Source organism: Nelumbo nucifera, chromosome 1 (assembly GCF_055504915.1).
Source record: "Nelumbo nucifera cultivar China Antique chromosome 1, China Antique-T2T, whole genome shotgun sequence".
Classification (NCBI taxonomy): domain Eukaryota; kingdom Viridiplantae; phylum Streptophyta; class Magnoliopsida; order Proteales; family Nelumbonaceae; genus Nelumbo; species Nelumbo nucifera.
This window is the reverse complement of record NC_142649.1, coordinates 42,306,628-42,333,398: the sequence shown is the minus strand read 5'-3', so window position 1 is coordinate 42,333,398 and position 26,771 is coordinate 42,306,628. Positions and strand designations below refer to the sequence as shown.

At 44.1% G+C, this 26,771-nt stretch overlaps 1 protein-coding gene and 1 long non-coding RNA gene across 2 annotated transcripts; both read left to right on the top strand.

Annotated features, from left to right (window-relative positions):
• The first annotated feature begins 999 nt into the window (after positions 1–999).
• On the top strand, positions 1,000–2,651 carry LOC104590845 ((RS)-norcoclaurine 6-O-methyltransferase-like). The gene is made up of 2 exons (XM_010249600.3): positions 1,000–1,884; positions 2,266–2,651. The coding sequence occupies exons 1-2, from the start codon at positions 1,138–1,140 to the stop codon at positions 2,560–2,562; spliced, it is 1,044 nt and encodes a 347-aa protein (XP_010247902.1). The 5' UTR covers positions 1,000–1,137; the 3' UTR covers positions 2,563–2,651.
• A 13,017-nt stretch (positions 2,652–15,668) lies between these two features.
• LOC148803181 (uncharacterized) lies at positions 15,669–23,566 on the top strand. Its single transcript, XR_016076011.1, has 3 exons — positions 15,669–22,306; positions 22,386–22,597; positions 22,865–23,566. It is a non-coding gene; the product is annotated as an uncharacterized LOC148803181 (long non-coding RNA).
• Positions 23,567–26,771: the final 3,205 nt, after the last annotated feature.

Sequence of the window (26,771 nt, the reverse complement as noted above, 5' to 3'; positions counted from 1 at the left end):
AGTCAATGCCACCGCAATTAAACACTAAGTGCATCCTCAGCGTCGGAGCCGAGGCCAAGGCCCTCACCAAAGAAGGCCCATTAGCATGTCCCAGAGAAGGCAATGCACTCTCTTCGGCTGAAGTAGAGACCTCCACCACGGCCTCGAGAGTGGGGGGCAAATGATGTAGGTGCTTACAGCTCGAGCCAACGATGCAGGCACACATAGCAGAGCACGACACGCAGAGAGGACCTAATGGGGGCATGCACGCAGAGCAGAGGCCAGTGCGCAATGCGGGGCCAATAGCGCAGCCACACGCGGAGGCCTTGCGACGGTTGTGCCCTCGAGATTGGGTCGCATCCTGTCTATCTGCATCCACCTACCTCCAAGCGGTCCCGAGTATAAATAGGGGGTGATCCCCCAAGGTGAGCATCTAAACTCTTCATAGTTGAGAACTACCTTGCTTCCTTTGTGGCCTCGTCTGAGCGTATCAACCTCAGACCTTGTCCACTTTTGATCTCACCCATACTAACTTGACCATCAGAGTCTCTGCCTTGGGTTAGCACCTGGGGCCTTTGACATTCTCTCTTCCTTAGGTCCGACCTACCAGCCCTCGGCCACAGTAGACCTTAGACTCATCGATCAGCCCTCGACTCAAAAGTAAATTTACCTTGTTGCCCCCGGCCCATTCTAGGCAGCAACAATAGACAACTGGGAGTAGTGCCCCTTTTCGCTATTATTTTTAAAAAGCTGTCCATCCTAATTAATTCTCCTCTATTGATGCTCTAAATGGATATTATCCCCCAAAAGTTTCCCTCGCCAGAAACCCTTTCATTTTTCCAAGTTGAACGTTACCAAGTTCGGAGTGCACGTGCATCCTATTGATTCAATTTAACTGTGAAACTAAACATACGAGCAAATATGGTGAGTGCCCACGTGGTTCTTGCTCTTCAGCATTGAAAACAAGATGAGCGCGTGGGCGGTCAAAAGGAATTTAAATAGATATTTAGACGGAAGGCTGTGTCGTGACTCGTGACTACTTGCCCTAGCATTTGTACCTGAGTGAGAGACAGAGAGAGATAGAGCTCTAATTAAGTTGAGTAATTTATCTTATTCAGGGCACCGGCTTTTGAGTTAAGGAGGGGCATAGAGAGGATAATGGAAATTCAGAAGGAAGTTCAAGCAGCCGACGTTGAAATCAGGAAATTCGGTTATGGCTTTGCCGACATTTTAGTCATCCGATGTGCCATTCAGCTCGGAATTGCAGACATAATCCATAAGCAGGGGGAACCCTTGACGCTCTCTGAACTGGAGGCTCAAATTCCTGTGAAACCGGTCAACACCGATCACTTGCACAGGTTAATGCGTTACATGGTGCACATGAAGATCTTCACCAAGGAAACCCCTGATGGCGAAGAACGATATGGGCTGGCTCCACTGGGTAAGTTCCTTGTAAATGGGTGGGACAGGAACATGGTGTCAGCCATATTAGCGGTCACTGACAAGGATTTCATGGTACCCTGGTACCGTCTCAAGGATAGCTTGGTCGGCGAGGGGACAGCTTTTGAGAAGGCGTTAGGGAAGACCATATGCGAATGCATGGCTGATCATCCGGAGAAGAAAAAGCCCTTCAATGAAGCAATGGCTTGTGATACGACCAGGCTCCTCACATCAGCCTTGATTCAAGACTGCAAGGATTTATTCCAAGGAATAATGTCGTTGGTGGATGTTGGTGGAGGCACTGGAACTGCCATGAGAGACATTGCCAAGACCTTTCCCCACCTAAAATGTACAATTTATGATCTACCTCATGTCATTGCCGACTCCCCGGATTACCCTGAGGTCGACCGGATTGCAGGCAACATGTTCAAACACATTCCTAGTGCCGATGGCATCTTGTTGAAGGTAAATAAGTTGAGTTTGTTTCAATCTTTTCAGATCGTTCTTGACTGATCAGAATTTGATATTTTGAGCTTTTCTTCACCATACATGTAGCACAACTTCTTAGTTCCTTAAGAAGACAAACTATAAGAGTAAGCAATTTCTTCTTTTATAGTCAGCATAAATCAATCAAACATGATGCACACGAAAGTGTAATACATCAGGTTTGGGTTGCTATAATTGGTCAAGTTTTCAACCCTAACCCAACTCAACTTTATGTTGAATTGGCATTTTTCAACCCTAATCCTAATCCAATCTTCATCCCAACCAAACCCTCCTTCCCCTTTTCTATAATTTTCAGCATTCACTATTTTGTAATTTATATTTTTTTGTATTGTGGTTCAGTGCATCCTCCATGACTTGGGTGACCGTCAATGCATTGAAATTCTACAGCGATGCAAAGAATCAGTGCCTAGAGAGGGTGGAAAAGTTATCATCGTCGACATAGTACTAGATCCGGAATCTACGGATCCCTTAACAAAGGCCAGATTAAGGTTGGATTTGGACATGATGGTCTACACTGGAGGAAAAGAGAGGAGTGAGGCAGAATGGAAGAAGCTTTTGAATGCTGCAGGGTTCCCTCGATATAAGATTTTACATATAGCTGCCGTTCAATCTGTAATTGAGGCCTATCCTTATTAGCCGTTTCTCTCTCTCTCCCCCCCACCCCCTGGTCCAGTACTTGTCTTCTTCTTATACTAATAATATTTAGTTTTTGTTCGGTCGCATTATATATTAGTGTCATTGAATGGGTTCTGATGATGTACAATCTAGACGTTCCCTCGTGTACTATGACTTAGACTCTGACTGTGTGTCAATCTGCCTGGTCCGAGCTGATGCCTGGTCGTTGGAGCTAAAGTGAGATGCAGGAAAAGAAGGGTGAGAGTGTCTGGGTAGGTTTTACCCGAGGGGAACACTCTGATGCTTAAGTTAGAAAGACGGTTTGGAAATCTCTTGAGAGTGTGAGAGAGCTTGAGCGTATCAATGCGCATACCTCCCCAGGTGAATTCTTACTCCTTTTATAGTTTTTAGGGGTTCAAGCGAGCTCTGGTAACGTTCTTGAGCTCCCAGCGGTGTTGTTTCTGGAATATGAGGCATGTAGGGTATCAGTTATGAGATTTCCGCGATGGTTGGGGCTCGCTTAAATGGATTGTGGCATACGGTTTGTCGATCTGCTCCAATGGCCACGACATTGGCGCCCGTGGGGGCGGGGCACGCGAACAGTTAGGCAAGCTTGCCTCGCTGGTTGCCCAAGCTAACCTCAACTCGGCTATCTCCCTGGTTAGGTCGGCCGTGGCTTTAGTAGACTACCAGCTTGCCTTGTCGAGGTCGAGGTCGGTCTGTGCGAGGTGCTCTTAGTTGACTTGTCGAGCTGGTCCAATGACTTCGCATTGTGTTGTCGATAACGTCCACGTGTCGCTATTTGTGTGGGAGGACCAAAATGCCCTTCATCAATTGCCCCCCCACTCTCGAGCTGATGTCCATCTAGTGAAGAGAGCAGGTTCTTCTAGTGGGCGGTCTAGCTCACCCGTGTTTGGCTCGCAGCCTGAACCATACCTTTTGAATCTTTTGCATTTTTGGGAAAGGGCGGGAAAATTTTCACACATGCTTGGAGAAACCTCTTGGCGGGCATTTTAATTTTGAACGCGCACTCAAATTCAAATTTGAGTGCGCACGTGCTCAAATGTTGAGCCCGCGCACTCTCTTCTAGCTATCGCCAAGCTGTCTTGCATCTGTGCCGTCGGATCTCTAGCTTGTGTGCCCCAACCAGCTGTAGCCTTCATCTGTGCCGTCGATTTTGTCTTCTGCGATCTATAAGTATGGGGCCCCTGCCAAGGTGCCCACTCATTCATGAAAGAATGGTAGGATCCATCTAATGGACGCCATGAAGGTTGAGGAATGGGTGGGCGAATTTAAAAAATTTTCCTACCTTCTTCCAACTGGGAATCATATTCCCTAATTTAAGAATACAATATTCAAGGATCCTACTTGAATCATAATCGAACCAGATCTGAACCAAAAGGGATGGGAGGAATTATACCTGATCCAGAGATGCAGTATCTCCCAAAGTTGGTGTTCACGCCCAAAGAGGATACCAAGATCTGCTCCTGTTGAAGATGACACAGCTGTATGTGGAACAGAACCAACAGGGTGCATCCTATATACTGAATCCTTCCCAAGAATCCATAGGAAATTCTAAGCACCAAATCTTTTCAGTCTTTTCTGCAAAACTGATGTCAAGAAACAATTTCTTCATTTCTTTCTTCTTCAAAAAACGAATCTTGTAAGAAAGAATGGCGGCGGCTGGAGGAACTCCTGGGACGAAGATGGCTGAATTGCTTCTTTTCTCTCTGGAATGTGTATGAGATCTGATCTCAATATGCAGGATGAATGGGTGATCATATCAGCCCAGCTCGAAATGGGCTTTTGGCCCATTAAGTGTTTAGTGCTTAACTAGTTTCCAATCTGCTGCCCAATTGGGCTTCTTTGTATGGCGTGGGACCCAAGCATTGATCTACACACCAGACACATGGGTTCGGCCCAGCCTTTATTATAAGGCCCAACCGAATTCACTAAAAAGCTCAGTAAACCCCTAAGCCCATCACATGGACCCTATGGGCCCAACACTTACATTAAGTGGTCCTTGGGCCAAGCCATCTTATAAAAACCCAGGGACTATGGGCAGGTGCAAGATTAGCCCATCAGGTACTATCCTAAATGGTCTTACACTTAACCTCTCAACCCTTAATGATCAAGCTCTGCTCGACAAGAGAAGACCTCTCCCTCGGCTGCAAGGAACAGTGCCGCACTCTCCACTCACATGGATCCCGGGAATTAAAACCATTTGCAAACAATTCGAAACCGTACATATATATATATAAATATATTAATTTTGCAAAATAAAATTCCAACGATTGAAATCAACTGCCAGCAGTTTGGTTTCCATCAGGGAGAGTGCATTCCCGATCATTACCCTTTGTCCGACAAAGGGGCTGATCCTATCACTAGGATCACCCACTCAGATGAATTCTCAGACTGTCCCAACATACCTTGGTTTTGATCCCCATCTAAGGATCTCACTGATTGGCATATCAAAGACAGCCCGATCCGACACCTAGTGAAATGTCATAATCGAGTCTAGGGGTCAGGTGTAACTTTCCAATTTTGCCCATCTGTCTCCAAGGTCCAGGGCAATACTAGAAATCTGGTCTGGTTCAAAGATTCAAGTAATCCCATACTGCATGTGCCTTGGGTCTTACCCTGGTGGCCGAGACAGACCATCCCAACACTTGGTAGCACACCAGTATCAGCCTTGGCAGGATAAATCTCCCTAGACTTATCCAATGGATGTGAACATTTAAAACTAACACGAGCCTCAATAAGTGTCCAGTTTTAGGGTCTTACACAGAATTATACCAAACATCATGAATCAAACATGCACTTTATTTATTTACAATAAATGTCAAAAGTACATCAAATCGGATTGAAGCTAAGGGCATTCAAAACTGTCTAACAGCTCCCACTTGCACTTAGGTCCAATTTGGTAGAAGCTGGAGTTCCATACTTTCCACGTGTTTCTCAAACACCTTCTGTGTCAGTGGCTTAGTCAATGGGTCTACCACATTATTCACTGACGCTACCTTCTGAATTAGGACGTCCTTTCTAGCAACGATCTCCCGTAGTACGTGGTACTTCCTCTCGATGTGCTTTGACTTTGAGTGGGCCCGAGGCTCTTTAGCCTGGGCGATTGTTGTCACAAAACAACGGGATGGGTGATGTGCTGGAAGGAATCACTCCCAATTTGTGTATGAATTTCTTCATCCACACGGCTTCCTTGGCAGCTTCACTTGCGGCAATGTACTCGGCCTCGGTTGTGGAATCTGCAGTGGACCACTGTTTGCTTCTTTTCCAGCAAACTGCACACGATCCTATCGTGAAAACATATCCAGATGTAGACTTTCTATCATCTGGATCCGACTGGAAATCGGCATTAGTATACCCTAGAACTTGTAGTGAACCACCCTCGAATACCAAACAAAAGTCTTTTGTCCTTTGAAGGTATTTGAGTATGTTCTTGACAACAGTCCAATGCTCCTGCCCTGGGTTTGCCTGGAATCTGCTTACCACACTCAGCGCCTGAGCAATGTTCAGGCGAGTGCACAATATGGCATACATGATGCTCCCTACGACTGATGCATAGGGAACGTCTCTCATGCCCTCAATCTCCTCAGAAGTCTTGGGAGACATCTTCTTGGAGAGAGTGACTCCATGCTTGAAAGGAACGTTTCCTTTATTGGAGTTCTCCATGCTGTATCGTTTGACAATTTTGTCAATGTAAGCAGCCTGGGATAATCCAATTATCTACTTCGATCTATCTCTTTAGAGTCGAAGACCCAGTATATATGAAGCTTCTCCAAGATCTTTCATGGAGAACTGCTGTGATAGCGATACCTTGACTGGAGTCAACATTCCTACATCATTCCCAATGAGTAGGATATCGTCCACGTACAACACCAAGAAGGTGATCTTATCCCCACTGGACTTCCAGTAAACACAGGGCTCATCCGGATTCTGCTCAAAGTCAAATGTTTTGACGGTAGAATCAAAACGGATGTTCCAACTCCTAGAAGCCAGCTTAAGTCCATATATGGATCTATTAAGCTTACATACCATGTGTTCCTGACTAGAAGCAATGAAGCCTTGCGGTTGCTGCATGTAGATGTCTTCACTAAGATCACCATTCAGGAACGCGGTTTTGACATCCATTTGCCAAATCTCGTAGTCATGCTATGCTGCTACAGCTAGCAGGATCCTAATGGATTTAAGCATGGCCACAGGCGAAAAGGTTTCCTCATAATCAATGCCTTCTTTCTGAGTATACCCTTTCGCCACCAAACGAGCTTTGTAGGTCTCAATCCTGCCATCAGGGCCCTTCTTCCTCTTGTAGATCCATTTGCAACCAATTGCTTTTACTTCGGAGGGTAGATCTACTAGAGTCCAGACCCCATTGGTCTCCATCGAGTCCATCTCAGCTCAAATGGCCTCCACCCACTTCTGGGAATCTATGTCTAACATAGCTTCCGCGTAAGTTACGGGATCCTCCTCACAACTCAAGGCTTCCACCAGGTAACTATCCTGGTCATAACCACATCGGACTGGTGGTCTGGATACTCGAGTGGATCTTCTAGATTGGTCACTACCTGGAACTTGTAGGACATCTCCCGCTGCTCCTGAGCTCTCCTCATCAAGAACTATTTCCTGATGATGGGTGCCCAGGATGTATTCGGTTTCTAAGAATTGGACGTTTCGACTACAAAACACTTTATGCTCACTTGGGTCATAGAATAGATAACCCACCGAATCTTTTGGGTTGCTTATAGATAGGCAACGGCTGGTTTTAGACTCCAACTTGTCCGCACTTGTTCTTTTAACGTGTGTAGGACAACCCCAAATCTTTAAGTTTCTCACACTTGGCTTCCTTCCGGTCCATAGATCATATGGAGTTTTCGGAACCGGTTTGGTTGGAACCCGATTCAGCACGTAGACAGCAGTCTCTAATGCATATCCCCAAAAGGATGTGGGTAATTCTGAGCGTACGAGAAGTGACCGGACCATGTCCAACAAGGTCCTATTCCTCCTCTCTGAAACACCATTGAGTTGAGGTGTAGCAGGAGGAGCTAGTTGTGACACTATCCCGTTGACCTTTAAGTAGTCCTTGAATTCGTCAGAGAGATACTCGCCACCTCGATCCGATTGAAGGGCCTTAGTTTCTCTCCCTAACTGTTTCTCGACTTCTTGTCTAAACTCTTTGAACTTTTCAAAGGATTCAGACTTGTGTCTCATTAGGTATACGTAACCATATCGTGAAAAATCATTTGTAAAGGTGATGAAATACACGTGTTGATTCTGTGTCCTAACACTCAGGGTACCACATACATCAGTATGTATCAGGTCAAGTGTGCCTGTAGATCTTTTAGGCTTACCATCAAATGGCTGCTTAGTCATTACCTTGGAGGCACGACTCACAAGTGGGAAGATTTTCTACGGTTAGAAAATCCAAAGGACCATCCTTTACCAGCCTCGTGATTCGGTCAATACCGATATGGCCAAGTCGGTAATGCCAGAGGCATGTGGGATTTACTGTATCATGAGTCCTTTTCTTGGGATTTTCGACCGACGTAGTTTCGGTTAAGTTAGTTTCCAGAGAAGGATGTAGAACATAGAGGCCATTCTCCAGTTCCCCGCATGTGATGAATTTGTTATTCCGTTTAACAGTAATCATATTACTAAAATGAACAGTATATCCATCAGCATACAGTTTAGAAACAGAAATTAAATTTCTTCTCAAGTTCTGTACATAAAGACAATCTTTAAGTACAAGCACTCCTTCTCTAAATACTAATTCTACAGTTCCTATTGTCGCAGCTGCAACACTTGCAGTCGTTCCCAAGAATAGTATCACTTCACCTTCACTCAATCTTCTGCTAACTTTGAACCCCTGTAGTGAGTTACACGCATGAGTTGAAGCCCCGGAGTCAACACACCATGACACAGAAGTAACTAACATATTAGTTTCTATGACACAAGTTTCGACGTTACCTTTCTGGTAGTGTATGATCATTATGGGCTGAGAGGTTAAGTGTAAGACCATTGAGGATAATACCTGATGGGCTAATCTTGCATCTGCCCACAGTCCCTGGGTGTTACAAGGTGGCTTGGCCCAGGGACCACTTAGGGTAAGTGTTGGGCCCATGGAGCCCATTTGATGGGTTTCAGGGGGTGCACTGTCTTTAACAATGTATTCGGCCAGGCCTTGTAACAAAGGCTGGGCCGAACCCATGTGGCTAATGTGTAGATCAATGCTTGGGTCCCACGCCATACAAGGAAGCCCAACTGGGCAGCAGATAGGAAGGTTAAGTGAGCACATAAGCTTAATGGGCCTAAAGCCCATTTCGAACTGGGCTATTTATTAAGTTAATTAAAGGGGCGAATTCTGAGATGGATTAGCAGATAGGATAGGGTCTTGACCCTATCCACTCAGAGAGCCCAGATCTGAATGTGATTCAGATCTAGAAACCTCCTAATGAGATTAGGAGAAAGCTAATCTAATCTGCAGATAAGATATGGGTTTATCCTTATCACCTGAAGAGAAGGCTGATCCAAATATGATTTGGATAAGCAGCTCCTAATGGGATTAGGAGCTGATCCTTTTAGATAAACAAAAGAAGGTGGGGGCGGCAGCCTTGAGAAGACATCCAATCAGATTTTCTTCTATGTTGAAATCACAAGAAGAGAGAATTCTGCACCGTGCGAATACTCTCTTGCCGCCTCCCTGTTCTTGCCGCCCTGTTTGCCAGTTCAATCTCCAGTTGTGGGAGAAGTCAAGATTGGATCTTGATATCAGTTCTTAGAGGAAAGGATTAAAAGAAAGCTGCGCTCACGTACCATCCTGCTATTTCTTGCGAAGGACAGAGTTCTTGGAGAAGAACACTGTTGATTCTGCTCCATCCTACACTGCGCCATCTTCAGTGGGAGCAGTCTTTGGATCCTTCCTTGGGTGTGAACACCTTCGTTGGGGGATATTATTTCTCCGTATCAAGTATAATCCTCCCCTACTCCTTTTGGTTCAGATCTGGTTTAGTTTAAGGTTCAAGAATGATCCTTGAAAATATGATTTTCTAAATAGGGAATGCGATTCCCAGTTGAAGGGAGAGAAATTTTTGAAATTCACCCCCTAATTCCGCAATCTTCGGGCGTCCATACGATGGATCTCTCATCCTTTCAGAGGTATCAGAGCCATGGTTCAAATCTTGAACCATTTTGTTTCAGATCTGAACCTGCGCAAATGGGCAGAAGGTGTTCTACCCGATTTGCGCAGATATGGGTTTTGGGAAATTTATTCCCAAAATTAATGGGCGAATAATCTGAAATTATTTTTACATAAATCTGATTATTGTTTAGAATTGTTCTTTATGATTTTCTTGATTTATGGGTTCTTCGTACAAGAGGAGATGGCAGCGCGGAAAAGGAGATTTCGCAGAGAAGGAGATTTCGCAGATGGGAGAACTGCAATCTGCGATTTGCAGTTTGTGAAATTGCAAACTGTGATCTAACCTCTGTTTTGCAGGGTGGATTGTGCGAACAGCCTTGATTGACTGATTCTTGATTTTATTTTATCAGTATTTAATTTCAGATCATTTTCTTGAATTAAAGTTTTAATTAACGATCATACCCTAGACCCATTCGAACCAAGCTTAGTTCAAATTGTTTGGACCAAATCTAGGGTTTAATCAAGGCTGAAAGTCAGCCCTAATTTTCCCACTAATGGGCCTAAGGATTGATGTTTAATTAAATGGTTAATTCGGCCCAACCTATAAAGGCTCAGTTTTAAAAGGTTAAAACTGCTAAAAGCCCAAATAACATTTACAGCTATATGGGCTGAACCATTCGGCCCATGTACCTAGATAATATTAATGGTTAATATTAGGGATTTAAAATGGGCTTCAAATGGGCCTTACAGATGATTAATTGATTGGATCAATTTATCCCTGCATGTGATGTATGGATGTGTGATGTGCTACGTACATGGGCCATAAGTACTTGGCCCATGCTCCATCGACAGTGGCTCTTGCACACACCATGGCTGAATGCACATCATTGCCATGGTGTCCCTTTTGATCATTGAATGACCTCCCATAGTGGTGGGCCCCACACCTCATCGAGAGGTTACGTGCGGAACCCTAGCCGATTTAGGTCCACCGAAATCTGTCTTTATGAAAGTCAGTGGGAGCCACTTTGGTTTGACCTAAAATAAGAACTAGGGCGTAATTAACTGTTCCCTCCATCTAATATGAGTGCATGTGATAGGGAGATTCATATGATGAACTCTCTAAAGGCCTTCCATCATTAGCATGAGGATGGGTCCTTCAGTAATGAGGAAACACACCAGAAAATGGGCTATCCATTTGCTGTTGGGCTTGTCTGAGTGTTTCATAAGATGATAGGGGCGTCATAGACCGATGTGGGAGGGGCTTCACCAGAAAATGGGAACTCTCTCACGGTACCTTGGCGTTCACGAACATGATGGGTAAGCACTCACTGGACAGAATGGTTTACCTGAAAACGGCTCTGAACCTTGTCTGACAGAGGCCAAAGGGAAAGCTCATGTGATGAGTGGATATGATCCTTCACAAAGAGGTGGTGGGGTTATGCAGCTGAAACAGTTGGCTCCATGCACCCTATGTGATTTCCCACATTTCTAGAGACAACCCATAGTCTCCGTCACTGAGAAAAGCAGGGAAATCTTAGAGACGAATAAATGGAAATGGAACGTAGATTAAAATCCATATCTATGAAATGAACATGAATCAAACTAGGTTGTGGACTGATGTTTGCTCTTTTATCAAAAAATGGCAAACAGATCCTTTGCAAAACTGCTTGATGACAACAAGTTGAAGGGCCCAAGCTATGCCGACTGGAACAGGAACCTTATGCTAGTCCTTGCTTCTGAAAAGCTAGATAAAGTGGTAAAGAATCCTGCCCCGGAGCGTCCGGGTGATAGGGCTTCTGAGGCCCGAAGGAGAGACTATCAAGAATGGGAGAAGAAAAACTCCCTTGCCCGGTGTTACATCATTGCCTCCTTGGACAACCCGATACAGAGGCAGTTCGATCAGATCGAACTTGCCAAAGACATGTTGGATAGTCTCAGGACAATGTATGAAGAGCAGAATCGTTCTACTCGACAAAAGGTCTTGAAACAGTTCATGACTGCACAAATGTCCAAGGGTCAACAAGTTCATGACCATTGTCTTCGGATGATGGGATACATCAACGAACTAGAGGCTCTTGGATCCGGGCTGGACCTTGCAACCCAGATAGATGCTATCCTTAATTCTTTGCCTCCTTCCTTTAATCCGTTCATCATGAACTATAACATGAACAAGCTGAATGTCAGCTTGCAAGAGCTCAGCAATATGTTGCAAAGAGCTGAAGAACTGATTAGAAAGGATGAGCCTGTAGCCATGCTTGTTGAAGCTAGCAAGACAGGCAAGAGAAAGAGGAAGGCAAAGAAGCCTCAGAAGAAAGCCACTAAGGGCAAAAGCAGAAGAAAGACAAAGCATTGGATGCCTGTCACTTCTGCAAAAACACCGGCCACTGGAAAAGGAATTGTCCTGCCTACCTGGAATCCAAGAAAGGTAACTTCGAAACTTGTGTTATAGAAACCAATTTATTGGTAGCTTCTGTGTCCTAATGTATTGACTCCGGGGCTTCAACTCATGCGTGTAACTCACTGTAGGGGTTCAAGGTAAGCAGAAGGCTGAGTGAAGGAGAAGTCACACTCTACTTGGGGACTAATGCAACTGTTACAACCGCAGCCATAGGAACCGTGAAGTTATTTTTTAGAGAAGGAACAATTGTACTGAAAGATTGCCTTTATGTGCAAAATTTAAGGAGAAATTTGATTTCTGTTTCAAAACTGTGTGCAGATGGTTATTCTGTCTTTTTTAGTAATACGATTACTATTAAAAGAAACAACAGATTCATCGCACATGGGGAACTAGAGAACGGTCTCTATGTACTACATCCTTCTCTAGACACTAACATAACCGAAACTACGTCGGCTGAAATCCCCAAGAAGAGAGCCCGTGATACAGTAAATCCAACGTGTCTGTGGCATTACCGACTTGGCCATGTCAGTGTTGACCGAATCACAAGGTTGGTAAAGGATGGTCCTTTGGATTTTCTAACTGTAGAAGATCTTCCCACCTGTGAGCCTTGCCTACAAGGCAAGATGACGAAACGGCCATTTAACGGTAACCCTGAAAGATGTATAGGCACACTTGACCTAATACATACTGATGTATGTGGTCACCTGAGTGTTAGGACACGGAATCAACACATCTATTTCGTCACCTTCACAGATGATTTTTCACGATATGATTACGTGTACCTAATGAGACACAAGTCTGAATCCTTTGAAAAGTTCAAAGAGTTTAGACAAGAGGTCGAGAAACAATTAGAGAGAGAAATCAAAGCCCTTCGATCAGATCGTGGTGGCGAGTATCTCTCTGACGAATTCAGGGACTACTTAAAGGACAATGGGATAGTATCACAGTTAGCTCCTCCTGCTACACAACTTAACAGTGTTTTAGAGAGGAGGAATAAGACCTTATTGGATATGGTCCGGTCGCTTCTCATACACTCAGAGTTACCCACATCCTTTTGGGGTTACGCATTAGAGACTGCGATTTACGTGCTGAATCAGGTTCGAACCAAATCGGTTCCGAATACTCAATATGAATTTTGGACCGGAAAGAAACCAAGTGTCAGACACTTGAAGATTTGGGGTTGTCCAACACACATTAAAAGAACGAGTGCAGACTAGTTGGAATCCAAGACCAGCTGATGCCTATTTGTAGGCTACCCAAAAGGCTCTGTAGGTTACCTATTCTATGACCCAAGTGAGTAGAAAGTGTTGTGCAGTCGAAATGCACAATTCTTGGAAACCGATTACATCCTGGACACCCATCGTTAGGAAATTCTTCTTGATGAGGAGAGCTCAGGAGTAGTGGGAGATGTCCCACAAGTTCTAGGTAGTGACCAACCTAGAAGATCCACTCGGGTATCCAGGCCACCAGTCCGTTATGGTTATGACCAGGATAGTTACCTGGTGGAAACCTTGACTAGTGAGGAGGATCCCATGACTTACGCGGAAGCTATGTTGGACATAAATTTCCAGAAGTGGGTGGAGGCCTTGAGAGCAGAGATGGACTCAATGGAGACCAATGGAGTCTGGACTCTAGTAGATCCGCCCTCTGGGGTAAAAGAAATCAGTTGCAAATGGATTTACAAGAGGAAGAAGGGCCCCGATGGTAAGGTTGAGACCTTCAAAGCTCGTCTAGTGCCGAAAGGGTACACTCATAAAGAGGGCATCGATTATGAGGAAACCTTTTCGCCTGTGGCCATGATTAAATCCATTAGGATCCTGTTAGCTGTACCAGCATACCATGATTATGAGATTTGGCAAATGGATGTCAAAACTGCATTCCTGAATGGAGATCTTTCTGAAGATATCTATATGCAGCAACCGCAAGGCTTCATTGCTGCAGGACAAGAAAACATGGTATGTAAACTTAACAGATCCATTTATGGACTTAAGCAAGCTTCTAGAATTTAGAACATCCATTTTAACTCTACTGTCAAATCGTTTGACTTTGAGCAGAATCCGGATGAACCTTGTGTCTATGGGAAGTACAGTGGAGATAAGGTTACCTTCTTGGTTCTGTATGTAGACGACATTCTACTCATTGGGAATGATGTAGGAATGTTAACTACGGTGAAAGTATGGCTATCACAGCAATTCTCCATGAAAGACCTTGGAGAAGCCACATATATACTGGATCTACGACTCTATAGAGATAGATCGAAGCGGATAATAGGATTATCCCAATCTACTTACATTGACAAAATAGTCAAAAGATACAACATGGAAAACTCCAAGAAAGGAAATGTTCCTTTCAAGCACGGAGTCACTCTCTCCAAGAAGATGTCTCCCAAGACTTCTGAGGTGATTGATGGAATGAAAGACGTTCCCTATGCCTCAGCCGTAGGGAGCATCATGTATGCCATGCTGTGCACTCGTCCTGACATAGCTCAGGCAGTGAGTGTAGTAAGCAGATTTCAGGCCAACCCAGGGTAGGAGCATTGGATTGCTGTGAAAAACATACTTAAGTACCTTTGAAGGACAAAAGAGTTTTGTCTAGTGTTCGACGGTAGCTCACTGCAGATCCAAGGGTATATAGATGCCAATTTCAAGTCGGACCCAGATGATAGAAAGTCTACATCTGGATATGTTTTCACGATAGGATCGTGTGCTGTTTGCTGGAAAAGCAGCAAACAGGGGTCCACTGCTAACTCCACGACCGAGGCCGAGTACATTGCTGCAAGTGAGGCTACCAAAGAAGTCGTGTGGATGAAAAGTTCGTTCACGAGTTGGGAGTAGTTCCGTCCAGCACATCACCCATCCCATTGTTGTGTGACAACAATGGAGCAATTGCTCAGGCTAAGGAGCTACGAGCCCTCTCGAAGTCGAAGCACATCGAGAGGAAGTACCACGTACTACGGGAGATTGTTGGTAGAGGGGACGTCCTGATTCAGAAGATAGCGTCAGCGGAAAATGTAGCAGACCCATTGACAAAGCCACTATCACAGAAAGTGTTTGAGAAACACGTGGAAAGCATGCGACTCCTGCTAGTACCAGATTGGACCTAAGTGCAAGTGGGAGCTGTTAGACAGATTTGTATGCCCTTAGCTTCAATCAGAATCATGTATTTTATGAGTTTATTATAAATGAATAAAAGTGCATATTTGATTCATGTTCCCTTGGTATGTTTCTGTGTAATACCCTTGAACTGGACACTTAATGAGACTCGTGTTAGTTTAGAATGTTCACAGCCAGTGGGTCGGTCTGGAGAGATCTATCCTGACAAGGCTGACACTGTGATGCCACCAAGTCGGTTGGGGTGGTCTGTCTCAGCTACCTGGGTGAGACCCTAGGCACATACAATGTAGGATTAATTGAATCTTTGAACTGGACCAGATTTTTAGTATTGCCCTGGACCTTGGAGATTGATGGGCAAAACTGGAAAGTTACACCCAACCCCTAGACTCGATTATGATACTGCACTAGGTGTCGGATTGGGCTGTCTTTGATATACCAATCAGTGAGATCCTTAGCGGGGGTCAAAACCTGGGTATGTTGGGACTGTCTGAGAATTCATCTGAGTGGGTGATCATAGTGATAGGATCAGCCCCTTTGTCGGACAAAGGTAATGATCGGGGATGCACTCTCACTGATGGAAACCAAGACTGCCGGCAGCCGATTTCAATCATTGAGATTTGTTTTTGAAAAATATATTTTATACGAGATATAAATGTATATATACTATGGTTTCTAAAATGTTTGCAAAAAGGTTTTAATTCCCAGGATCCATATAAGTAGAGAGTGCAACACTATTCCTTGCAGCCGAGGGAGAGGTCCTCTCTTGTCGGGCAGTGTATGATCATTATGGGCTGAGAGGTTAAGTGAAGGACCATTGAGGATAATACCTGATGGGCTAATCTTGCATCTGCCCACAGTCCCTGGGTGTTACAAGGTGGTTTGGCCCAGGGACCACTTAGTGTAAGTGTTGAGCCCATAGAGCCCATTTGATGGGTTTCGGGGGGTGCATTGTCTTTAACAGTGTATTCGGCCAGGCCTTGTAACAAAAGCTTGGCCGAACCCATGTGGCTGATGTGTAGATCAATGCTTGGGTCCCACGCCATACAAGGAAGCCCAACTGGGCAGTAGTTAGGAAGGTTAAGTGAGCACATAAGTTTAATGGGCCTAAAGCCCATTTCGAACTAGGCTATTTATTCAGTTAATTAAAGGGGTGAGATCTGAGATGGATTAGCAGATAGGATAGGGTCTTGACCCTATCCACTCAGAGAGTCCAGATCTGAATCACATTCAGATCTAGAAACCTCCTAATGAGATTAGGAGAAAGCTAATCTAATCTGCAGATAAGATAAGGGTTTATCCTTATCACCTGAAGAGAAGGCTGATCCAAATATGATTTTGATAAGCAACTCCTAATGGGATTAGGAGCTGATCCTTTTAGATAAAAAAAAGAAGGAGGGGGCGGCAGCCTTGAGAAGACATCCAATCAGATTTTCTTCTGTGCTGAAATCACAAGAAGAGAGAATTCTGCACCCTGCGAATACTCTCTTGCCGCCTCCCTGTTCTTGCCGCCCTGTTTGCCAGTTCGATCTCCAGTTGTGGGAGAAGTCAAGATTGGATCTTGATATCAGTTCTTAGAGGAAAGGATTAAAAGAAATCTGTGCTCACGTACCATCCTGCTGTTTCTTGCAAAGGACAGAGTTCTTGGAGAAGAACACTGCTGATTCTGCTCCATCCTGCACTGCGCCATCTTCATTGGGAGCAGTCTTTGGATCCTTCCTTGGCATGAACACCTTCGTTGGGGGATATTATTTCTCTATATCAGGTATAATCCTCCCCTACTCCTTTTGGTTCTGATTTGGTTCAGTTTAAGGTTCAAGAATGATCATTGAAAATATGATTTTCTAAATAGGGAATGCGATTCCCAGTTGAAGGGAGAGAAAAATTATTGAAATTCGCCCCTTAATTCCGCAATCTTCGGGCGTCCTTACAATGGATCTCTCATCCTTTCATCTGGAGCATATTGCTGAGTTTCTGGACGCTGACATTCAGCTTGTTCATGTTGTAGTTCATTGTGAATGCATTGAAGGAAGTGGGCAAAGAATTTAGGATGGCATCCACTTGTGTACCAAGATCTAGCCCAGATCCAAGAGCTTCAAGTTCGTTAATGTAGCCCATCATCCGAAGACAATGGTCATGAACTTTCTCCCCTTTGGACATCTGCACAGTCATGAACAGTTTCCGGACTTTCTATCGAGTAGAACGGTTCTGCTCTTCATACATTGTCTTTAGACTGTCCAATATGTCCTTGGCTAGTTCGATCTGATTGAACTTCCTCTGTATTGAGTTTTCTAGTGAGGCAATGACAAAGTAGCGGGCTAGGGAGTTCTTATCCTCCCAATCTTGGTAGTCGCTCCTACGGGCCTTAGCAGCCCTATCATCCGGACGCTCCAAGGCAGGATTTTTCACCCCCTTATCTAAGTTTCCAGAAGTTAGGACCAGCATTAGATTTCTATACCAGTCAGCATAGTTTGAGCCCTTAAGCTTGTTATCGTCTAGAAACTTTGCGAATTGATCGTTTGCCATTTTCTGATAAAACAACAAAGACGTTAGTCCACAACCTTAGTTTGATTCATGTTACCTACATAGATATGGTTTTTAATCTATGTTCCATACCCATTTGTTCATCTCTGAGATTTCCCTTGAATCTCAGTGACGGAGACGACGAAATGTCTCTGAAAATGTGGGAAATCACATAGGGTGCGTGAGGCCAACTGTTTCAGCTGCATAACCCCACCACCTTTCTGTGACGGATCATATCCACTCATCCTATGAGTTTCCCTTTGGCCTCTGTCAAACAAGGTTCAGAGCCGTTTTCAGGTAAACTTTTCTATCCAATGAGTGCTCACTCATCATATTCAGGTTCCGCCAAGGTACCATGAGAGAGTTCCCATTTTCTGGTGAAGCCTCTCCCACATCGGTCTATGACGCCCCTATCATCTTATGAAACACTCTGACAGACCCAACAGCAAATGAATAGCCCAATTTTATGGTTTGTTTCCTCATTACTGAAGGACCCATCATTGTGCTAATGACAGAAGGCCTTTAGAGAGTCCATCATATGGATCTCCCTATCACATGCACTCATATTTGCTGAAGGGAACAAAATTACGCCCTAGTTCTAATTTAGGTCAAACCAAAGTGGCTCCCTCTGACCATGTAAAGAGGGGTCATCCAATGACCTTAAGGGACACCATGGCAATGATGTGCATTCATCCATGGTGTGCGCAAGAGCCACTAACGAATCATCATGGGCCAAGTGCTTATGGCCCATGGTCATAATACGTCAAACATCCAAACATCACATGTAAAGGAAGAATTGATCCAATCAATTAACTGTTGTAAAGCGCATTAAACAGCCCATTTAAAAACATAACATTAACAATTAATGTCTACTAAGTGTATGGGCTGAATCGCAGATAGCAATTCGGCCCATACAGTTTTTCTCACAAGAGTGGGCTTTTGCAGTTTTAACCTTTTAAAATTGGGCTTTACAGGTGGGCCGAATTAATCCCGGTAATTGAACATCAGATTTGGAACTTCTAGAGGGAGAAAAATGGACTGAAAATAGTACTTTTCGAACCCTAGATTCGGTCCAAACAGTTTTGGTCCAATCTAGTCTGAAATTGTCCGAAACTGATTTTCAATCAATAGTTAATTCATGAAAGATCTGAAATTAATAATTTCGATTTTAAACAATCACAAATCAAATATGGACTGTTCGCACCACCTGCAAAATAGAGGTTAATCACTAGGGTAGCAGTTTCACAAACTACAAATCGCAAAAAGCGATTTCTCCATCTGCAAATCTCCAGCGCCGCCTTCTTCTTCCTTCTTCATTAATCAAGAAAATAAAAAATTACAGAAATCCTATTTCTATTAATTAATCACATTCTTGATCAAATCCTATACATTCAGTCTAGAAAATAAAAAAAAAATATTTACAGACCGAATTGAATAAAATAAATGAATAAAAAGGAAAAAGGGTGCGCAGACCATGTGCGCCAAATTTGCATTGCAATCTCCAGGTTCGAACATTCCATTAAATCAAAATAAATAAAGAACAATTCTAAATAAATTTTGGATTTAACAAAATTAATTTCAGATCAATCACCCTTAACAAGAAACAGTTTCTTGAAATAAAGAAAACAATCTGCACAAATCTTGGGAGAACATCTTTTGTCCATCTGCACAGGTTCAGATCTGATTTTCTTTTGGTTCAACATTCGAACCTGTGGCTCTGATACCACTGAAAGAAATGGTAGGATCCATCTAATGGATTCCATGAAGGTTGCGGAATAGGTGGGCGAATTTCAAAAATTTTCCTACCTTCTTCCAACTGGGAATCATATTCCCTAATTTAAGAATACAATATTCAAAGATCCTACTTGAACCATAATCGAACCAGATCTGAACGAAAAGGGATGGGAGAAATTATACCTGATCCAAAGATGCAATATCTCCCAAAGTTGGTGTTCACACCCAAAGAGGATACCAAGATCCGCTCCTGCTGAAGATGACACAGCTATATGTGGAACGGAACCAACAGGGTGCATCCTACACACTGAATCCTTCGCAAGAATCCACTGGAAACTCTAAGCACCAAATCTTTTCAGTCTTTTCTGCAAAACTGATGTCAAGAAACAATTTCTTCATTTCTTTCTTCTTCAAAAAATGAATCTTGTAAGAAAGAATGGTGGCGGCTAGAGGAGAACTCCTGGGACAAAGATGGCTGAATTGCTTCTCTTCTCTTTGGAATGTGTATGAGATCTGATCTCAATATGCAGGATGATTTCTTGCACACAATCCCTAGGTTCAAAATCTGGTTGTTTCCTCTGTTAAAGTTTCTCCTCTTTTCTTCTTGATTAAGAAACCCCTTAATTAGGAGTTATCCCAATTCAAATCAGTATTTCGATAGGGGATGATCTTAATCCTATCTGCAGATTAGGTTAGCTTACTCCTGATCTTATCAGGAGGTTACCAGATTCAAATCTAATTTGAATTTGGTCTCCCAGAGTGGATAAGGTTAAAGGCCTAATCCCTTTGCTAACTTCAATCCCAGATTCGCCCCATAAATGGGTGATCATATCGGCCTAGCTCGAAATGGGCTTTTGGCCCATTAAGTGTTTAGTGCTTAACTAGTTTCCAATCTGCTGTCCAGTTGGGCTTTTTTGTATGGTGTGGGACCCGAGCATTGATCTACACACCAGACACATGGGTTCGGCCCAGCCTTTATTACAAGGCCCAACTGAGTTCACTGAAAAGCTCAGTAAACCCCTAAGCCCATCACATGGACCCTATGGGCCCAACACTTACATTAAGTGGTCCTTGGGCCAAGCCATCTTATAAAAACCCAGGGACTATGGGTAGGTGCAAGATTAGCCCATCAGGTACTATCCTAAATGGTCTTACACTTATCCTCTCAGCCCTTAATGATCAAGCACTGCCTGACAAGAGAAGACCTCTCCCTCGGTTGCAAGGAATAGTGCTGCACTCTCTACTCACATGGATCCCGGGAATTAAAACCATTTGCAAACATTTTTGAAACCATACAATATATATATTAATTTTGCAAAACAAAATTCCAACGATTGAAATCAACTGCCGGCAGTTTGGTTTCCATCAGAGATAGTGCATTCCCGATCATTACCTTTGTCCGACAAAGGGGCTGATCCTATCACTATGATCACCCACTCAGATGAATTCTCAGACTGTCCCAACATACCCAGGTTTTGATCCCCGCTAAGGAACTCACTGATTGGCATATCAAAGACAGCCCGATCCGGCACCTAGTGAAGTGTCATAATCGAGTCTAGGGGTTAGGTGTAACTTTCCTGTTTTTCCCATCTTTCTCCAAGGTCTAGGGCAATACTGGAAATCTAGTCCGGTTCAAGGATTCAAGTAATCCCATACTGCATGTGCCTTGGGTCTTACCCTGGTGGCCGAGACAGACCATCCCAACACTTGGTAGCACACCAGTACCAGCCTTGGTAGGATAAATCTCCCCAGACTTATCCAATGGCTGTGAACATTTAAAACTAACACGAGCCTCAATAAGTGTCCAATTTTAGGGTCTTACACAGAATTATACCAAACATCATGAATCAAACATGCACTTTATTTATTTACACTAAATGTCAAAAGTACATCAAATCGGATTGAAGTTAAGGGCATACAAAACTGTCTAACAATTCACTCTTGCTTCTTGGATTTTTTTGAAAAGGTTGGTAGCCTGCGAGTTGGTGATCAGAGTCAATCTGCCAAAGCGAGCTCCATTCTTCCACTGATCTGAGTTGTGTTGTGTCATCCTTGATCTCTCTTCGTCTTCTCGGTGAGTATTTCCAATTTTCGTCATGTCTCATTACTCTCCTGAAGATAGGCTGTCTAGTGATAGGTCGGACAGTGAGTCGAGCTCCTTGGGGAAGGGCTCATACGGGGTTTATTACGATGGTGATTTGGTGGGAACGAGGGAAGAGGTTGAGACGGTAATAAACATGTTTGGGCCGACCCAATTGTTTGGGGAGGAAATAATCGGTGCATGTCAAATATACGAAATTTCCAATGAATACCGCTGGATCGTGCCTGCCACCAATCACTACCCTTGGGACCATGGCCGAGATGGGTTGAGTGTCTACAAGAAATCACTGGCAGCTGGTCTTCGCTTCCCTCTCCATCCATTTATGGTTGTTGTCTTAAGGCACTACCGGGTGTCACTGGGTCAGCTTGCCCCACACGGAGTCCGAACTATGGTCGGGCTGATTAGTTTGTGTCATCACCGAGGCTTCCCATTGAGACTTGAGGCCTTCTCAACTTTAGTCCAGATGAAAAGGATTTCAGGCTCGTTTTGCTTTTACCTTCCCTTCTGTAGCAGGAGGAAGATATTCGATTTTCCCAACAAGGTTAAGGGGTGGAAGAAGAGATTCTTCTTTCTTGCTAAGATCGAAGGTTGGGATGTTGATACCGCCTAGTATAGTACTTGCCAAAATGTTGTTGAGAGCAGAGATGCCGAGCTACAGGCTACAATTCAGCAGCTCATTCAGGAACGGATTAAGATAAAGGAGTTTCTGGCAGAGCCCATGCTTGTTCAGGCGGGATTGTGTCACATTGGTGGGTCAGTTTTTAGGTCATGCATCTGCATATTTTCTTTTCTTATCAGCTCAGCTAATGGTTCTGTTCTTATCCGCAGGTATGGCGATCTTAACTTCGATGATGTCAGCCAAAGGAAATAAGATCTTCTTGGAAAAAGCACCAAGCTGAGCGTCAACCTTCCATGGGGAGGACTTCATCCGGCACCCGCCCCCCCCGTCGTTAACCAAGAAGGGGAAGAGGATCCGATGTGTACTGCGCAGCACCCTCCTGAGTCTTAGGTCGGCTAGGATCGGCTAGGAGGAATGAGAGGTTGGCCCCTATGTCTTGGACATCCCTCCTTTCATCCCTAGTGTACCTAATGTGTTAGTGATCGACCGGTCAAACAACGCACGTATGGCTCTCCGGTTGGCCAGGGGAATACTTCTTCTCGAGGATATGCGGCAGTTCGGCGAGCTAGATCTCATTGAGATAGAAGCTCAGTTGACCCAGATTCTGTTGGCCAGGGGAATACTTATTCTCTTTAAATTTCTTGATCCCTTTCTACAAGACATCTCATTCTGGTTTTGATTCTTGCAGGCAAACACCTATAGCCAGATTTTGTTGGACCACGCTCACTTAGGGCAGAAGGAGAGGGCCATCATGCAAATGAACATCGGTTTGCTTCATGCTGAGATGCAAAAACTTTGGGTTGAAGTGTGCTCAGAATCTACAGTGTGAAATGATCCAGTCACAACATGAGCTGATCGAGGCGCGTCGTGATCTAGAGGAGAGGCAGTCAAAGTGTGCTTAGGACATACATCGAGCTAGGGAAGAGGTCATCACTCTTTATCTACAGTCCCCTGAGTACGAGAAGCAAAGGGCAGTGGACAGCATCCCTTCAATGAAGAAGGGTTTCAAATTATGTCATTGTTATCTAAAGTCCTTATATCCTGACCTCGATGTCGGCTACGTCTCTAGACACAGGGTCCCGAGCAAGCTTATCATGCAGGTAGATGAAGAGCCCTTGACACCAGAAGACGAGGAGGCCCAGGATGGTGACAGTGATGAGTAGCTCAGTCCTATAGCTCGGCTGGTCTAATGGTAGAGGTGGTATCCCTATTTTTTTGGGGGCTTGTATGTTCTTGTAAGCTTTCTGGGGTCTGGATGCCCTGTTATGTCAGAACCATTGAACCCTTTTTCTCTGTATTTTGTCTTGTTTTTTTTCTTGTGCGGCCACTTGGCCTGCTCTCTATACGACCATTTAGCCTTAAAATCTCTAAGAGATGTTGTTTCTTGTCTCATCTTTTGTTCACTTGGATGCTTTCATGTCGATTAGCTCGGCTTAGTTGTAGTGTTTTTGATAGAACGTATCTCTGTACTCTTTAACTTTGTTGATTTGCTTTCCATAACTTTTAGTCAAGCTATTGGTTACCCTCTGGCGAGCTCACAGATGTAGCTCGAAACACTTCATTTTCAAGGGTAGTGCCTATGCAGGTTGTCTACATTCCAGGCTCGAGGCACTGCCTTCCCCTCAAGTGTTTCAAGCTCATATGCATTCCCACTTATGATCTTAGAAACCTTGGTAGGGGCCTTCCCAATTAGTGTTGAGCTTTCCTACACCGGACTCAGGTACCATAACCTTCCTATGTACCAGCTCGCCAACACTGAAGTGATGTTTCTTCCACCAGGTCGAGGTTTGCTTGCAAGTCTTCTTCATTTGGCTCTTCAGCGAACGCTTTAGATCGCAATGTTAGTATTTCCATTACAACTGGTATCACTGCTTCGGTCTCGTAGGTTAAGTTGAAAGGCATCTTGCCTGTTGCATTTTGATGGTGGTTCTATAGGCCCACAATACACTAAGTAGCTCGTCCACCCACAAACCCTTAGCATGGGCGAGCTGAGCTTTGAGGCCGCGTAGAATGGCCCTATTGGTAACTTCAGCTTGTCCGTTAGCTTTGGGGTGTGCTACCGAGTTAAAATTCTGCTTTATTCCCATCTGTGCGTATCATTCCAGAACTTAATATCCTCAAACTACATCCCATTATCTGAAATCAGTACTCTAGGTAGACCAAACCTACAAGCAATGCTTCGCCAAAAGAAATTTTGGACGTTGCGAGATGTTATGGTGACCAGAGGCTTGGCTTCTACCCACTGGGTGAAATAGTCCACTGCCATTACCAAGAACTTTTTCTATCCTATTGCTGGTGGGAAGGGGGCCAACAAGTCTATGCCCCATTGCGCGAATGGGGGCTGGTTAAGTATCTCTAATCAGCAACTGGTTGGTGTAAGATGTTGGCATGTCGATGGCATTTGTCCCATCACTAGACCAACTCGGTTGCATTTGCTTTCATGGTGGGCTATTAGTACCCTTGCAACAAAGCCTTCTAAGCGAGAGCCCTACCCCCCATGTGTCCTCTACAATGGCCTTTGTAAATCTCGTGCAAGATTTGTTCTGCTTATGCTCGCCATAGGCACCATAGGTATGGTAGCGTGAAGGATCTTTTGTAGAGTAGCTCGTCCACTATCACGTAGCGAGATGACTGTCGTTCTACTCGCTGAGCTATGTTCCTTTTTGCCGATAATGTTTCATGTTTCAGGTAGCTAAAGATTGTATCTATCTAGCTCAACTCTGTGTTAATTATGTGGGCAACCTCTTATGCCCCTTTTCATATTGACGGGTGAGGTAGCACAATAATGGTATTGTTAGACAATTTTGTATGCCCTTAGCTTCAATCCAATTTGATGTACTTTTGTTATTTAGTGGAAATAAATAAAGTGCATGTTTGATTCATGTTGTTTGGTTTAATTCTGTGTATGACCCTAAAACTGGACACTTATACAGACTCGTGTTAGTTTTAAATAATCACAGCCGTTGGATAAGTCTAGGGAGGTTTATCCTACCAAGGCTGATACTGGTGTGCCACCAAGTACTGGGATGGCCTGTCTCAGCCACTAGGGTAAGACCCAAGGCACATATAGTATGGGATTACTTGACTCCTTGAACCGGACCAGATTTCCAGTATTGCTCTAGACCTTGGAGACAGATGGGCAAAATTGGAAAGTTACACCTGACCCCTAGACTCGATTATGACATTTCACTAGGTGTCGGATCGGGCTGTCTTTGATATGCCAATCAGTGAGATCCTTAGATGGGGATCAAAACCTGGGTATGTTGGGACAGTCTGAGAATTCATCTGAGTGGGTGATCATAGTGACAGGATCAGCCCCTTTGTCGGACAAAGGGTAATGAGCGGGAATGCACTCTCCCTGATGGAAACCAAACTGCCGGTAGTTGATTTCAATCGTTGGAATTTTGTTTTGCAAAATTAATATATTTATATATATATGTACGGTTTCGAATTGTTTGCAAATGGTTTTAATTCCCAGGATCCATGTGAGTGGAGAGTGCGGCACTGTTCCTTGCAGCCGAGGGAGAGGTCCTCTCTTGTCGGGCAGTGCTTAATCATTAAGGGCTGAGAGGTTAAGTGTAAGACTATTTAGGGTAGTACCTGATGGGCTAATCTTGCACTTGCCCACAGTCCCTGGGTTTTTATAAGATGGCTTGGCTTAGGGACCACCTAATGTAAGTGTTGGGCCCATAGGGTCCATATGATAGGCTCAGGGGTTTACTGAGTCATTCAGTGAATTCGGCTGGGCCTTGTGTTAAAGGTTGGGCCGAACCCATGTGGCTGGTGTGTAGATCATTGCTTGGGTCCCACACCATACAAAGAATCCCAACTGGGCAGCAGATTGGAAACTAGTTAAACAGTGAGCATCTAATGGGCCAAAAGCCCATTTTGAGCTGGGCTGATATGATCACCCATCTATGGGGCGAATCTGAGATTAATGTTAGTAAAAGGATTGGGCCTTTATCCTTATCCACTCCAGGAGACCAAATTCAAATTAGATTTGAATCTGGTAACCTCCTGAAAAGATCAGGAGTAAACTAACTTAATCTGCAGATAGGATTAAGATAATCCCCTATCCAAATACAGATTTGGATTGGGATAACTCCTAATTAGGAGGTTTCTTAATCAAGAAGAAAGGAGGAGAAAAACAAGAGAAAATACATCAGAATTCAAACTCGGGTTTTGGTGAAAAGAAAACTCCCTGCGAATTGAGATTAGCTCTCATTCATACTCCAGAGAGAAGAAAAGCAGTTCAGCCATCTTCGTCCCTGGAGTTCTCCTCCTGCCACCGCCATTCACTATTGCAAGACTCGATCTTTGCTACAATAGGAAGTCAAAAAATCAGTTCTTGACATCAGTCTTGCAAGAAAGACAGAAGAAGATTCGGTGTTCAGAGTTTCCAGAGGATTCTTGCGATGGGTCCAGTGTGTAGGATTTACCCTGCTGGTTCTGTTCCATCCACAGTTGTGTCATCTTCAGTAGGAATGGATCTTGGTGCATTCTTTGGGCGTGAACACCAACTTTGGGAGATACTGCTTCTCCGGATCAGGTATATTCCTCCCTTTTATCTTTTGGTTCAGATTTGGTTTGATTAT

What these genes read in the sequence shown, in the direction of transcription:
- LOC104590845 (XM_010249600.3), top strand. Translation starts at nt 1,138, where the DNA reads ATGGAAATTCAGAAGGAAGTTCAAGCAGCCGACGTTGAAATCAGGAAA. An exon ending in CCGATGGCATCTTGTTGAAG is followed by an intron (nt 1,885 to 2,265) that starts GTAAATAAGTTG and finishes ATTGTGGTTCAG; the next exon opens with TGCATCCTCCATGACTTGGG.